Consider the following 16,080-nt stretch of genomic DNA (forward strand, 5'->3'; position numbering starts at 1 on the left):
CTAGGCGCTGAATATATCATGAAACTTATCGAAATATAGTTTTTGCATAAATTTAAATAATGACAATGTTTAAAGTAGCGTGCTGGCAGTGAAACATCTGGCTGCAAATAAAGCCACGTGTTTAACAAAAGCTATGGCTCGGATATGAATATTGTCAATTTTTTATTATACTTTTTTCTTCTCACCTACTCAGCTGCTGTTACCTCCAATTTAAAGATAGATGGGAGATTCTTTAACACAATGCGACAAACTTCCATATCACGTAAAGCAATACTTCTCCAGGCGGCTTTAGATAACAAGGAAATAATTTATGCTAAGGGTAAAACGTAATTTATCACACCACTACCTGACTACTATTGAAGCGCCTCATTTTGCATTCTGCACTGCACCTCGAGCTTGATAAAATAACCCAGGCCTAATCCTATATCTTCATTATTGACAACAGAGCAAAATGAGTCTCACTGAGGAGGAAGAGAAAGATATAGCCTACTTTTTTTAAATTTGTTTTATGCCTTCCCGCTGGATCCCAACTGTGACGAGAGGAAAATAGTAACAATGGGCCCAGTTCAAACACATGTTCTGTTGACCTACAATGGCCGCTGCAGGAAGAGGCGGTCTGCAGGCGCTGCTGTGTCGAGGCTGAAGCTGTGACTGACAGATCAGAGCGAAAGCAGGATCAAACATCAAAGCATGTCTAAGGGACAAATACGGCTGTGGGATACAGCTAAAATATACACTTTTTTTCCCCCAAATATTACCATTATATTTAAAAAAAATCATTATTCATTTTTCCCCAAACGGGGAAAAAGAAAGGGAAAAAAAGGCTTTTAATTTGGGCGGTCAAAGTTGAATCATGTGATTAAAAATTCAAAATTGAAATAGCAATAACCGCAATTAACCTAACACAGGCACAGGCAAATTCCTTCAGTGAAGATAGCCCTGATCAAGCTTAGCACAAAGGTCTGGAGATGGTTTCCAGCCGCTGCAGCGATCACTGCTCCTGAGGAAATGCCCCGACGACAAATTTCCTATGGGGACAAAATAGAGTAACTTAACCTTATTTATCGATGCACATTAATCACATTGTGTATTATAAGAACAATGCACCCACATTGGCCTGGGAGCCTTCGCTAATATCACGCGCTAAACTTTGCACTTAGTTAGTCGTCACGTGGGCGAGCCCAGACCACTCAGCTACAGACCAATGGAAGTCATCATAATAAAATAATGTATTTGATTTATATGGCTTTTTTTACTCAACAACACTTTACATTGCATAATTCATTCACTCCATTCCTGGTGGTAGTAAGCCACTATTTGATCCACAGCTAGCCTGGGGCAGACTGACAGAAGCAAGGCTGCCAATCTGCGCCAACAGCCCCTCCGACCACCACCAGTCAATCAGCTGGAAATGTGGGTGAAGTGTTTTGCCTAAGGACACAACAGTAAGTGTCTCCCATCAAAGTACAACCAGAGTCTATATTTACCTGAAACGTGGCAACACCGAGTATTATTCACTAAAAATGTATAGACTTAAATTAAAGGTGGTATGGATGATTTTTTTCAGCAATTTTTTTTTCATATTTTATCTTATTTCCTCGTGGCGTGGATAAATCATTTGTCCTGCCACGTATCAATCATAAAACGCACCTATCGCTCACCTGTAGCCGCGTCAGGCTCGTCCCCACGTTTCCGCGTGCCTAAGCGCATGGATCTATCATAATATAGTTCCCTCAGTGTACGGGGCAAAATGAAGACGGAGAAAGACAGTTTGAGCTGACGCAGAAGTGGACAGAAATCTACGGGAGACGAGCGATGTGATGCGCTCCGTTACGCTACTAAACAAACGCACGTGTGTGTTGTATCAGTCCGCACGGGGGAGTGCGTATGCACACTTCCGCCTGCGTTCTCAAATCGCTGAAAAATCGTCCATACCGCCTTAAATTATTCATATTTCTGACCCATCTGGTTATGATTAAAAAAAAAAAGAGAAAACATTATATAATTTTTAATTGAACTTGATCATGTTATGTTTAAACACTGAAATTGCATGCAATGAGAAATATACAATTCATTATATATTTCAAAAGCATGATTAATCTGATTTTGTTCTTATCTTTTGGCATTACTACTTTTAATATTAATTTCATGAATACAAACAAGATACACTTTTAAATCAGTGCCATTTAACACACAAAAATTGTCAAAAAGTGTAATGCCTGCAAAGTCTGAACTCTGCCAAGGATACTTTTTGTCAAGCAGGACAGCACAATAAGTCCTCACAGCATAAGAAGATATATAGTATATAAACCCACAGGAATCATGCAATGGTGCAGGCTCTGGCTTGGGGATCGCACCCACGATACTAGTTCTGGGTTTGTTTATTAAATAAAGACTATTTAGTGGCTGGTGTTGGCCCTTGTCTAATGTTGAAACTTTTATTAACACAGTGCTGCCCATACTTACGAGAGAAAAGAAAATAACAAACCAGATTGGATCAGTCGCTCTGCTCGGAATCATAAAATAAATGATTTTGAGTATAGATTATAATTTTTCATTATATCGTTAGAATTGATCTTGACACCTGTGACAGCGACTCACAGCTTTAAAGCTTTAAACTCACAGCTAGTACAGAAATCACTGAGGATATTGTTTAAGGATCGAAAGAATGTTTTAAAGGACATCTATTGATACGGTCGAGTCCTTGAGCGTTACCGTGGATGTCCTTCGCTGACAAAGCCTTATTGCCTGGACATTAATCACCATTGTGACGAGGCTTAGCAAATAAGTGCACTAGCTTTCCCTCACAGCAATTTAGATCCCTTGTTCCACTTGTTACTTTGTGCGTGCGTGCGTGTGCGTGTGTGTGCGTGCGTGTGCATGCATGTGTGTGCAGACAGTAGAAATGATTTGGACTGAAGTGGCATGAGTCATTGTGAATTAAAATGATTAAATTGCTAGAGTGACCAGCGCTGGATGGAGACTTATCTTTCTTGGCTGATCGAACGCTGGAGCACCGCGTCAACCAATAAAGACAAGACGGATTGCTGCAATTAACATAAGTTAAACAAATAAACTTCTTCATCTGAGTTAATGTCAGATTACACCAATTATCGTAAACGGTACACTATTGTTCTCATAATACTGGGAGCAAATAAACAAATATCTTTTTCAATATTCAGTGCCGCAAAAAGACTCCACACAGAGCTCTTATACAAACCAGTCATAATAAAAACACATCACAATTATGCAAATATATAGGGGCTGCTGCAATATAGAGTATCCAGCAATTATTTTTGCACTAAGAATGATGAATAACCTCCATACAAATAGTATTATACAAATTAAATCCAAAATGAAACATAATTATAGGCGAATAATGATAACTGGAAAAAGAGCTCATATGGTAGTCACAATACAAACAAATTCCAACTCGATTACAAAACTAAGGAATAGGCTCGATGCCCAAAACCAATTTCGACACCACAATAATTAAAAATGCTCTTGTTCTGACAATAGACTGATTCAACAGAAAGTACTTGAATACTGCTCTAAAACTGCTCAAGGTCAAATTATGTCCTTTTAATGTGATTATTATCTAATTTTAATAAGTTTAAATATTAGCCCTCTCCTTGAACCGACACCTTAACGTGGTGGAGGGGTTTGAGTGCCCGAATGATCCCGGGAGCTATGTTGTCGGGGGCTTCTTGCCCCTGGTAGGGTCTCCCAAGGCAAACAGGTCCTAGGTGACGGGTCAGACAAAGATCGGTTCAGAAGCCTCTTATGACGACGACACGAACAAGGCCGTTTACGTCGCCCGGATCGGCGTCACCGGGGCCCCATCCTGGAGCCAGGCCTGGGATGGGTGCTCCATGGCGAGCGCCTGGTGGCCGGGTCTTACCCCACGGGGCCCGGCCGGGCACAGCCCGAAAGAGCGACGTGGGGCCGCCCTCCCGTGGGCCCACCACCCGCAGGAGGATCCATAAGGGGCCGGTGCAGAGAGATCTGGGCGGCAGTCGACGGCAGGGGCCTCGGCGACCAGATCTCCAGACACAGAGACTAACTCTGGGGACATGGAATGTCACCTCGCTGGGGGGGAAAGAGCCTGAGCTTGTGCGGGAGGTTGAGCGATACCGACTAGATATAGTCGGCCTCACCTCCACGCACAGTTTGGGCTCTGGAACCCATCTCCTCGAGAGGGGCTGGACGCTCCACTTCTCTGGTGTTGCCCGCGGGGAGAGGCGGCGGGCTGGTGTGGGCTTGCTGATAGCCCCTCAGCTCAGCCGCCACGTGTTGGAGTTTACCCCGGTGAACGAGAGGATCGCGTCCCTCCGCCTTCGGGTGGGGGACAGGTCTCTCACTGTTGTGGCGGCCTACGGGCCGAACAGCAGTGCAGAGTACCCGGCCTTCTTGGAGTCCTTGGGAGGGGTACTGGACAGTGCACCGACCGGGGACTCCGTTGTTCTACTGGGGGACTTCAACGCCCACGTGGGCAATGACAGTGACACCTGGAGAGGAGTGATCAGGAAGAACGGCTTCCCCGATCTGAACCCGAGCGGTGTTCAGTTATTGGACTTCTGTGCTAGCCACGGATTGTCCATAACGAACACCATGTTTAAGCACAAGGGTGTCCATCAGTGCACATGGCACCAGGACACCCTAGGCCGGAGGTCAATGATCGACTTTGTTGTCGTGTCATCAGACCTCCGGCCGCGTGTCTTGGACACTCGGGTGAAGAGAGGGGCAGAGTTGTCAACCGATCACCACCTGGTGGTGAGTTGGATCCGCTGGCGGAGGAGGAAGCCGGACAGACTTGGCAGACCCAAGCGCATTGTGAGGGTCTGTTGGGAACGTCTAGTGGAGCCCTCTGTCAGTAGGGTATTCAACTCGCACCTCCGGGAGAGCTTCTCCCATGTCCCGGGGGAGGTTGGGGACATTGAGTCCGAGTGGACCATGTTCTCCGCCTCCATTGTTGATGCGGCTGCTCGGAGTTGTGGTCGCAAGGTCTCCGGTGCCTGTCGTGGCGGCAACCCCCGAACCCGGTGGTGGACACCGGAAGTAAGGGATGCCGTCAGACTGAAGAAGGAGGCCTATCAGGCCACTCTGGCTTGTAGGTCTCCGGAGGTCATCGACGGGTATCGGCAGGCCAAGCGAGCCGCGGCTCGTGCTGTCGCAGAGGCAAAAACCCGGGCCTGGGAGGAGTTCGGGGAGGCCATGGAGGAAGACTATCGGTCGGCACCAAAGAAATTCTGGCAAACCGTCCGGCGCCTCAGGAGGGGGAAGCAGTGTCTCACCAACACCGTTTACGGTGCGGGTGGAGGCCTGCTGACCTCAACTGGGGATGTCGTCGGACGGTGGAAGGAATACTTTGAGGATCTCCTTAATCCCTCAGTCACGTCTTCCGAAGAGGAAGTGGAGACCGGGGACTCGGTGGCTGGCTCATCCATCACCCAAGCTGAAGTCACTGAGGTTGTTCGCAAACTCCTCGGTGGCAGGGCTCCGGGGGTGGATGAGATCCGCCCTGAGTACCTAAAGTATCTGGATGTTGTAGGACTGTCTTGGTTGACACGTCTCTGCAACATCGCGTGGCGTTCGGGGACCGTGCCTCTGGACTGGCAGACCGGGGTGGTGGTCCCTCTGTTCAAGAAGGGGGACCGGAGGGTGTGTTCCAACTACAGAGGGATCACACTCCTCAGCCTCCCGGGTAAGGTCTATTCCAAGGTACTGGAGAGGAGAATCCGACCGATAGTCGAACCTCGGATTCAGGAGGAGCAGAGTGGTTTTCGTCCCGGTCGTGGAACACTGGACCAGCTCTATACCCTCCATCGGGTGCTCGAGGGCTCATGGGAGTTTGCCCAACCAGTCCACATGTGCTTTGTGGATCTGGAGAAGGCTTTCGACCGTGTCCCTCGGGGTGTCCTTTGGGGGGTGCTCCGGGAGTACGGGGTCCGGGGCCCTTTGCTCAGGGCTGTCCGGTCTCTGTATGACCGGAGCAGGAGCTGTGTTCGCATTGCCGGCAGTAAGTCAGACCTGTTCCCAGTGCATGTTGGACTCCGCCAGGGCTGCCCTTTGTCACCGGTTCTGTTCATAATTTTTATGGACAGAATTTCTAGGCGCAGTCAGGGGTCGGAGGGTGTCCGGTTTGGGGACCACAGGATCTCATCTCTGCTGTTTGCAGACGATGTTGTCCTGATGGCTCCATCAAACCCGGACCTGCAACATGCACTGGGACGGTTTGCAGCCGAGTGTGAAGCGGCTGGGATGAGAATCAGCACCTCCAAATCCGAGGCCATGGTTCTCGACCGGAAAAAGGTGGCTTGCCCTCTCCAGGTGGGTGGGGTGTCCTTGCCCCAAGTGGAGGAGTTCAAGTATCTCGGGGTCTTGTTCACGAGTGAGGGAAGGATGGAGCGTGAGATCGACAGGCGGATCGGTGCAGCGGCTGCAGTGATGCAGTCGCTGCATCGGACCGTTGTGGTAAAGAGGGAGCTGAGCCGAAAAGCAAAGCTCTCTATTTACCGGTCGGTCTACGTTCCTACCCTCACCTATGGTCATGAGCTTTGGGTAGTGACCGAAAGAACAAGATCGCGGATACAAGCGGTCGAAATGAGTTTCCTCCGCCGTGTGGCTGGGTGCTCCCTTAGAGATAAGGTGAGGAGCTCGGCCACACGGGGGGAGCTCGGAGTAGAGCCGCTGCTCCTCCACGTCGAGAGGAGCCAGCTGAGGTGGCTCGGGCATCTGTTTCGGATGCCTCCTGGGCGCCTCCCTCGGGAGGTGTTTCAGGCATGTCCCACCGGGAAGAGGCCCCGGGGAAGACCCAGGACACGCTGGAGAGACTATGTCTCTCGGCTGGCCTGGGAACGCCTCGGGATCCCCCCGGAGGAGTTAGAGGAAGTGTCTGGGGAGAAGGAAGTCTGGGAGTCCCTGCTCAGACTGCTGCCCCCGCGACCCGGCCCCGGATAAAGCGGCAGAAGATGGATGGATGGATGGATAAATATTAGCATCTGAATTTTGATCATTCTAATAACCTTCCATGGGTACGAGCAATTCTTCTTCAATTTGATTTGTCTATGGTTCAAAGACATGCCACTGTCACAACAGCAGGATATGTAAAAAACATGATTTGTATAAGACAATAATAAAACATTTTGCTGTGCCAATTATCTAACATGCCTTGCTTTATCGTTATGCCAGAAATTACAAAAAGTATAAAAACAATCTAAAAAATAATTAACCATTATATATACACACACAAAATAGGAATGAAACGTGCGAGAAGAAAATTGTAGGACTAACAAAGTCAACTGTTGTCAGTCGCAGAATACAATATCAATCCAGGTTCAAAATCTGTTTAAAGCCAAAGTTAAAAAACAGTTCTTTTCAGAGTGAATGAGAGGAATGCGTGCGGTGATTAGACGGTGTCATAATGGTAATGATGGTGTCCAGGCAGCTGGCTCCCTGCTGGCACATCTGCACATCAGGGCCTCAATTATACAGCCTGCATTAATAACCTGTTTGCTCATAACATTGTATTTGCAAAGAAAGTAATAGAGTTATTTGCGATAGACGGGATCTCAAATTGATATCAAATCACAGAATCATACTTATTATCCAAAACCATTATCTTTTTTGCAGCGAATCATTTCAAATAGATTTCTCAGAAGGCATCACACCTGCACCGTGTCACCAAGGTCAGAACTGCACGACCGGCATTCTCCCGGTTCTAAAATCATCGTTTGTTTTTGTTAGTTGCAGTTAAAAAAAAATAAACATTTTTTCTGGCGAGTCATTGGGGTCACAAAAGTCAAAAACAATGCTAAATGAACATGGATGTTGATTTACGCACTGGGAGATGGATGAACTGTAGTGGAATAGATACAAATAAATGAACGATGTATCCCCCATGAGGATTTATTATATTTAGAATTGAATAAGTTTGATTTATGGCTTTTCAGAAGGAGCACAAGACACTTCAGCTTAGGAAAGGCTGCAGCATGTTTTTTATGGCAGAAAATGTTTTTTTGCATGACCTTGAATAAATAATAAATAAACAGAAATCTAGAACCGATTATGTGACACGAGCTGCTCCTACACAATAGTGAGTGACTACATGTAAACTGCAAATATCCGTGATTACTGCACAACATAAAACGAGGCACGGTACCATTTGTCTGGATCACAAAACAATCTTATCATCTGCCAGGACTTCAAACCCTGCATGCAATAAAAATAATCACTGCCTCAGTATAATCTCATATTTTCATGTTGATAAGGCTTCAGGCCAGTCTCTAATGGACGTTTACATAAAAAAGGATGTAGGTCAAATCAACAGGACACGAGCGCTTCAATTGGATTAGTTCAGCCACACCATATTATTTATACCAGTCGGTTTGAAATCAGACAAATGTATGCGATATGCGGCGTCAGAGTCGGGAAAGGGGGAATGCTATAGCAAATAAAAGCACAAACAGTGAGCTTGGAGAGCGAGATTTGGGGCCAGTGGGGGTCGAACTGTTCTGGTGAGTTACATCACTACGCCTCTCGATGGGGGATGATTATTGCCACTGGGAACAAGTCTTTTTGCCCATAACTCTTCACTTGACCAAGCTGGTAAAACATGAAAGTAAAGAGTGGATTTGAGAATGAAACCCCACAAAGACTAGTTCTTGAAAAACAGAGGTATCTTAATTTTCAACCAATTGTGTGGGTCAAAATAACATCCATTTTAACTCTTCATTAGTGTAATGTATCAACTAATAACTTTACATTTGGCATATTAAGTCAGCACATCAAATCATCCCGTTTCCAAGCATGTAGGGATTGGTATGTTTCACTTCCTGACCCATTCATCCATGACTATGCTTGGTATAATAAACCAACAACATTGTAGGGCTTGTGGGTTGAGTGGAAATACTGATGTACCAAAGGTTAAAGTACTAATAAATTGTCTGTTGGGTCCTGGGAGAGTTTGATAGGAAGTTACCGGGGAGTGAGTCACCACAGATGAATGATAAAACTACAGTTTGTCATGGAATTTATTGAAAGCTATGAAGAAAGTTATTGTTTTGTCATTATAGCTCATGATGAATATGTAAGCACAGGTACTGATAAAATCAAAGGCCTCCAGTAGGGATGCAGTGCTATTTGATATATCAAATCATTCGAGTCAGGTGTCATAATTCAACACGCGTGTCCGCTTGAGACGCCCGTGTCGCTCCATGTGGGCTGTGTTATCATTGACAGTACGGTTGTCATATATTTTTTGGTTTGGAAAAGAAAAGGTTAAGCTGCGGCGTCAGGAAGTAAATATCGCCCCAGATACTACATTTTAACTGAGGTGGGTTTCAACTTTCAGTTATTTTTTATTTTACATTGAAAAACCCAGGAATGACAAAAAGAGGAACTTCTAAAGACTCTACAATTGCTTTTGGTTTTATGTCATTAAATGAATGTGCTCATAATTCACCCATGACTCATTTTGTGATGTTCTTTTCAGACATTATCTTAAAAGGTTTTACTCAGAAAACGGTCTGTTAAGACATATATTTAATATATAATATAACCTAATTTCAGTCATCTGAAAGAAAAGGGGAGAGAGTTGTGCATGTTGAGAGCAGGAGATTGTAGGAGGAGCTTCTGTCTGTCACTGCTGGAGACGAGGGAGACAACTCATGCGAGTCAGGAGGAAAAGACATTATATTAAGAAATAAATCATGAAATGCACAGAATGGAAAGGTGTGATAGCGTGTTTCTCCCAGCAGCCCATAGTAAGTATATTATAAAAAGTCCTCCACAGGTTAATAGTTCAGAGCTGTAAATCATGGAACACACTAGATAAGGAACTTTTTCTTTTCATTGTGACAAAACTGTATCATTGCGTCCCTAGTATCTAGGCATACACTAAAGTATTGTACGTGCCTTTGAAATGACTCACCTTCCACCCATTTGGGTTAAGAAAACAATTCAATTCGATGAAAATAACCTAAAAGTGACACAAAAGCCCAAACCCAGCGATTTGGTATCAACAATAACAAAATAACCCCACATTTTTAGGGTGTAGTTACTTTGGTGCAATATTAATTAACTTCTTGTGAAATAAAAAGAAAAGAAAAAAGAAAATTATACTGCAATTAGTTTATAATTTGTTAAACACTAATAAAATGGTCAGAAATATTATAAGGTTCACCTGAAAAATATTAAATTTAATATTATTATTATTATTATGTGGTATTGAAATTGACATATTGCACTTAGTAGTTGTGAAACAGTGGTTACCATTTTGTCGATTAGTGTTAAATGTTAGTATTGCTCTATATTAATCAGCTTCTGTTGCAGAATAATGACCCCTCTGAGTCTAGATGTAAGAAGCGAACCTTTACGTTTACTCAGCTACTGCTCGAATATGTCTGAAGTAGACCTTAAACACAAAGCCCGACTCACTGTCATGCAATAAAACATGAGCCCGCTGTTTACCTAACCTTTATTATTTATAAAAAGGACGTTTGCCTTGGGGAGGGGGTCGGCCAAGGTTGACCCCGCTGCACACTCACCTTCAGTTCTCTGAGATTCACCTTGTACAGATTAGAGTGTATAGACTGTGCTATAGACAAAAGAGGTGAGATCAGAGGAGTGCTTTGAGCCATGCCACTTATCAAGACATATACAAGAATGACAGCCATAATTAGTCCGTTTCCAACGCCATAGTTAGCAACGTGAAAACAGGCTTATTTCAAATTAACTAAATATAAATAAGTCATTCGTTATGTCTAAGCTACACCTACACAGACGCAACCTTCTCCACAATCCTCCCTCAACTGTCTCCTCTCAACCAAGTTTAAAATGCACCCTGAAGCCATGACACGCTCCAATACAATCACACATTTTGCCTTTAGAAGTACAGATTTAAAAGCCTGGGATATAGAACTGCACTGGAAAGTAATGCATATCATTTTTGACACAATGGTTTCCGTTATATTAGTCAAGACTCAAAATAAAAACTTAACAGAGACAAAACCTAAGCTAATTTAGACGAATGGAGAACCAGTGGTGTTGTTTCAGTGTAGTTTGTTTTGCAGTATCAATGTGTCAGCCAACGGTGCATGCGATACTTTCCCATACTTTTGCAGTACATTATGAACATTATGCACTGCTTTATTGGATTATATGCCAGGTGAAAGGGCCAGTCAGCAGCAGAGTATTCAGATTTTTAACACTACGGTTACAAGTCCTCTCCACTGATAACTCACTTGACATTTCCAAAGTTGCAAACAGAAAAAGGAAAGCTGAAGGTGGCATTTTGTTGTGGACTGTCACTGGGCCCTTTAATATAAATGACATGCAGCACAAAGTGTCGCCTTCATGCTGGTTTGCCTTGCACTTGACGTCCACGGGAGTCATCGTGATCCGAAACTAAACACACTTAAACACGCGTAAAATGGGCTTAAAAAATAAAATTAAAAATAAATAAAAATTAAAAAAAATACGAAGCCACTTTATTATTAAGAGATGTGGCACGTACTAATACCCATAGACACCAAAAAATAAATAACAAAATCAATCAATCAATACAAACAAAAACGTTCAAGAGCCTGTGGGAATGTGTATGTTTCAATAAGCAAATGTGTCCTGCAGCTGTCCGTGCCCGGGCTGGACAACCAGAACCGACGGCGGCGGCAGCAGGAAGTAACGGGACATTAGCTCCGCACTACTAATCAATAACGAGCACAAATCACGGGAGGAAACGACGGGAAGGCTCCACTCGGCTCTTTCCCGGTTTGAGCGCGCGCGCGCGTGTGTGTGTGTATGTGTGTGTGTCGCGGAAGGAACCGGGACCGGGACCGGGCTACAAGCCAAGCAAAAACGGGCTGTGAAAATGTCCACCATCCCACGTCGGCTTTTGCCCTTGATTATATAGAAAAAACACGAAGAGCGGACAAGAGAGAAGCGTGCACCGGGTAGAGACGGTGCTCCTCCTGCCGCCGCTGGACGGGATCGATCAAAAGCGCCGCGCCGGGGCTGGAAGTACTTACCGGGATGACAGTCTTTGTGTTTCGGCAAGGTTAAAATCATTAGGGATACAATCCACCAGTAACTCGGATCCCGTATTCTCCGCATGTTAAACTACTCATGGAGAGCAACAAGAAGAGCAGGCGGCGGGTGACAAAAGTTTCCGAGTCTCTTCTTCTTCTTCTTCTTTCTTTCTTTTTCTCAGCTACCGCACGCGCGCGAGTGGATCTCCTCCGAGTCGAAGTTGACGCCGCGAGGCCACGGACGGATCACGCGCATCAAAAGTAGTCCCCGGGTGTGCGCGCCTCGGCTACGCTCTGTGCGTTATAATCGTCCTAATATATTCGCCTCCAGTCCAAACACGGGCTGCTGCTTCTGCTGCTGCTGCTGCTGCTGCTGCTGCTGCTGCTGCTGCTGCTGCTGCTGCTGCTGGAGCCGCCGCGGCCGCTGCTGTTCGCTTGGAGCAGTAAAACGCGACGCACACTGCCGCGACTGTGCGAGAGGAACTGTGGACAATCTGCTGGACTCCGCCGTGCCTGTAGAGGGCTTCCGGGGAGCGACATTCCCGAAGTGCACGCGATGGGGGTCAATCGGCGATCAATCCTCCGCCGTTAACTACGCGCAAAGTGGTCGAACAGTATTGACTGCACGTGCTCATTATGAAGTGATTATCCGAGGAGGAGGAGGCGAAGACGGAGAAGGAGGAGGAGAAGAAGAAGAAATGCGCACGAGGGGGAAAAACTGGAGGGCTGGCGCTTTGGAGAGGACACGTCCCGTTCCGTTCCTCCATCCAGGAAGTGGAGTCTAGCGGCGGTCAGGCGTGCGCGGGGTGTGTGGAGAGACCATGGTGGAGGCTGGACGAGCTGACTGCGAGAGAGGGAGAGAGAGGGGAGGAAGGGAGGGAGAGAAAGGGAGAGAGAGAGAGGGGAGGAAGGGGGGAGAGAGGGGAGGGAGGGAGGGAGAGAGAGAGAGGGGAGGAAGGGGGGAGAGAGGGAGAGAGAGAGAGGGGAGGAAGGGGGGAGAGAGGGGAGGAAGGGAGGGAGAGAGAGAGAGGGGAGGAAGGGGGGAGAGAGGGAGAGAGAGAGAGGGGAGGAAGGGGGGAGAGAGGGGAGGAAGGGAGGGAGAGAGAGAGAGGGGAGGAAGGGGGGAGAGAGGGAGAGAGAGAGAGGGGAGGAAGGGGGGAGAGAGAGGAGGGAGGGAGGGAAGGGAGGGGGGAGTAGAGAGGGAAGGGAGGGAGTGGGGGAGAGAGAGAGGGATAGAGGGGGGCAGGAGAGAGGGAGGGAGAAGGATGGAGAGAGGGAGGGCTCTTCTTTTGGATCTGTTGAATGCAAAATGACTGAGCAGGACCCAGAGGCTGCTGCTGCTGCTGCTGCTGCTGCTGCTGCTGCTGCTGCTGTCTCACCCGTGCGTCGCTGGGGTGAGGATGGACACGGGAAATCGATGGCGTATGTCAGGCTGTCATGTGTCCTCTTTGGATCGTGACAACTGCGTAAAATGTTGCATAAAGATTGGCTAATAATGGGAGAGTGGGCCAAGGGCAGGATATGGCCACACAGGATCACACGCAGGATCACATACAGGATCATACGCAGGATCACATACAGGATCACACGCAGGATCACATACAGGATCACACACAGGCTCACATACAGGATCACACACAGGATCACACACAGGATCACATACAGGATCACACACAGGATCACATACAGGATCACACACAGGATCACACACAGGATCACATACAGGATCACACACAGGATCACACACAGGATCACATACAGGATCACATACAGGATCACACACAGGATCACATACAGGATCACACACAGGAGCACATACAGGCTCACAGGATCACATACACGATCACATACAGGATCACATACAGGATCACACACAGGATCACACACAGGATCACACACAGGATCACACACAGGATCACATACAGGATCACACACAGGCTCACACACAGGATCACATACAGGATCACACACAGATCACACACAGGATCACACACAGGATCACATACAGGATCACACACAGGATCACATACAGGATCACACACAGGATCACACACAGATCACACACAGGATCACATACAGGATCACACACAGGATCACACACAGATCACACACAGGATCACATACAGGATCACACACAGATCACACACAGGATCACATACAGTATCACATACAGGATCACACACAGATCACACACAGGATCACACACAGGATCACATACAGGATCACACACAGGATCACATACAGGATCACTTCGCACATGGAAGTATGGTTTTGTCATTGTTATTGGGACAAACTTAGTGACTGTTACACAATCGCTCAACACTTTTAACTAAGAAACAATGCCAAAAGGAGGAGGTAAAAAACCTTTTGTGCACCTAAGCCCCCCCCCCCGTACACATGATCGTAACAGTGAACTCCAAGCTATATAATCATCATTATAATCATAATAATAAAAGGAACTATAAGATTTATATAATAAATAATACTTATCACTTTTCATCCAATACATTCAATCAATATCTGAAATATACTGTAATTATTGTCAGTTTATTATTATTATTTTTCATTGAGAGCCACATAGACCAGGTCAAATAACTAAAGTCGCCTGGTCCACTCATTAAGGTGACAACTTTCGTCACAAACTCCTCATAGGTCATGGGTCATAGGTCATATCATCAAATCAAATCAATTTATTTTTGTAAGGCCCAAAATCACAACAACAGTTGCCTCATAGGTAGGTCATAGGTCATAAGACATCAATTACAATGCCCGCACTGCTATTTCAAAAGTCAGAGCTAATTGAGTAATAATGGAAAACATTTCAACGTCTTGCAGGCTGCATTCGTCCCTCAGATCCTGTAGTCTGGCATAACATGGCCAAACTGACAAACGCAAAGTTGTCCAAATGTATCAAAACTTCCATTTCATTCACTTCACTTCTTACTTTCCATTCCAGCCCATTCATCATTGTTACAAATTGCCTTCTTGTAATATTTGCATCCAAAGTCCTCCGTCAAACGCATTGAAGCTCACGCTGGCTTCACCGAGACTGGTGCAATCTCACAATACCACACTTTGCAGGGTGAACATTCACATTTAATCTAATATGCTGCAGAGCTGTTCAACAAATACCTAGATTAATTTGTTTATAATTTTCTGCAGGTTTACCAGGCGTACAAAAACAAGTTATACTATAGATTAATTTTAGTGACTCCAGCACATATAGACCCAAAACAAATGTTGACCATTTATAAAAAGAACTTCTGAGGATGTCACTGCTTAATATTTTTATAATCTATTGTAAAACTAATCTAATTTATTGATAAGTGCCTGTTGTATTACTTCACGGTGACACATTCTTCTGAATAATGCACACACCTATTACAATAAAAAGGGAAAATCCAATTTTGAAGGTGGCGCGCCGGGCCTGATTGTATCTGTATTTACGGCCCCTGTCGACTTCCATATTGATAGGTAGCTTATATATGTGCCTACAACGTTTTATAAGGTTAGGCGCCGTGCCCAAATGATTTTGATGTTGCTCTGTTGCTCTGCTGCGCTCTGTCTGTTCCTGTTGTTGTTCTGAAGCATTGGCTGCATCATGCTTTCATATCATTTGCTATAACAGACTCTTGATGCAGCCATTCCAAGCCTCTCATCTTTCTCTCTCCCCTGTGCATGGCTTCCTCCCAGGCCCCATTATTAAAATGACCCAGAGTGGCCACACAGCGCTGTCCCTTTGCCTCCTGCTGGCAGAACTGTGAATGGAATACTTTAGCAGTAATCATCACCTGCAATATTATCTGTGCGAGTGTGCGGTGATTGGAGAATTGTGCATCCGCCGTCCCTAGGTAAATGCACATCGGCGGTGTTTTGGCGGGAACTATCCAGCTGGACATTTAATTTGAGGAATCTGATTAAATTTCGCATTTAATTATCCAGTTCTCTGCAGGGCCATCGAGGACAGTCACAAGGGTCCTCTGCCTTTAATGTAGCCCATCTGCTCCCTCTCCACAATCCCACCTTTGCAAAGTGCCCGCCGCCTCCTGGGTAA

General features: G+C 45.8%; 1 protein-coding gene across 2 annotated transcripts in view; it reads right to left on the reverse strand.

The window, feature by feature from the left end:
• The window catches only part of ca16b (carbonic anhydrase XVI b), a 158,675-nt gene extending 146,490 nt beyond the window's left edge, over positions 1-12,185 (reverse strand). For both annotated transcript variants that reach the window (XM_072452422.1, XM_072452421.1), the window contains exon 1: positions 12,027-12,185. In XM_072452422.1, the coding sequence (XP_072308523.1) occupies positions 12,027-12,111 (85 nt within the window). In that variant the 5' untranslated portion in view covers positions 12,112-12,185. The remainder of the gene's footprint in view (positions 1-12,026) is intronic.
• Between the last annotated feature and the right edge of the window lie 3,895 nt (positions 12,186-16,080).

Source organism: Eucyclogobius newberryi, unplaced genomic scaffold (assembly GCF_026437365.1).
Source record: "Eucyclogobius newberryi isolate DKJ021-1_F unplaced genomic scaffold, fEucNew1.0.hap1 SCAF_19, whole genome shotgun sequence".
Lineage (NCBI taxonomy): Eukaryota > Metazoa > Chordata > Actinopteri > Gobiiformes > Gobiidae > Eucyclogobius > Eucyclogobius newberryi.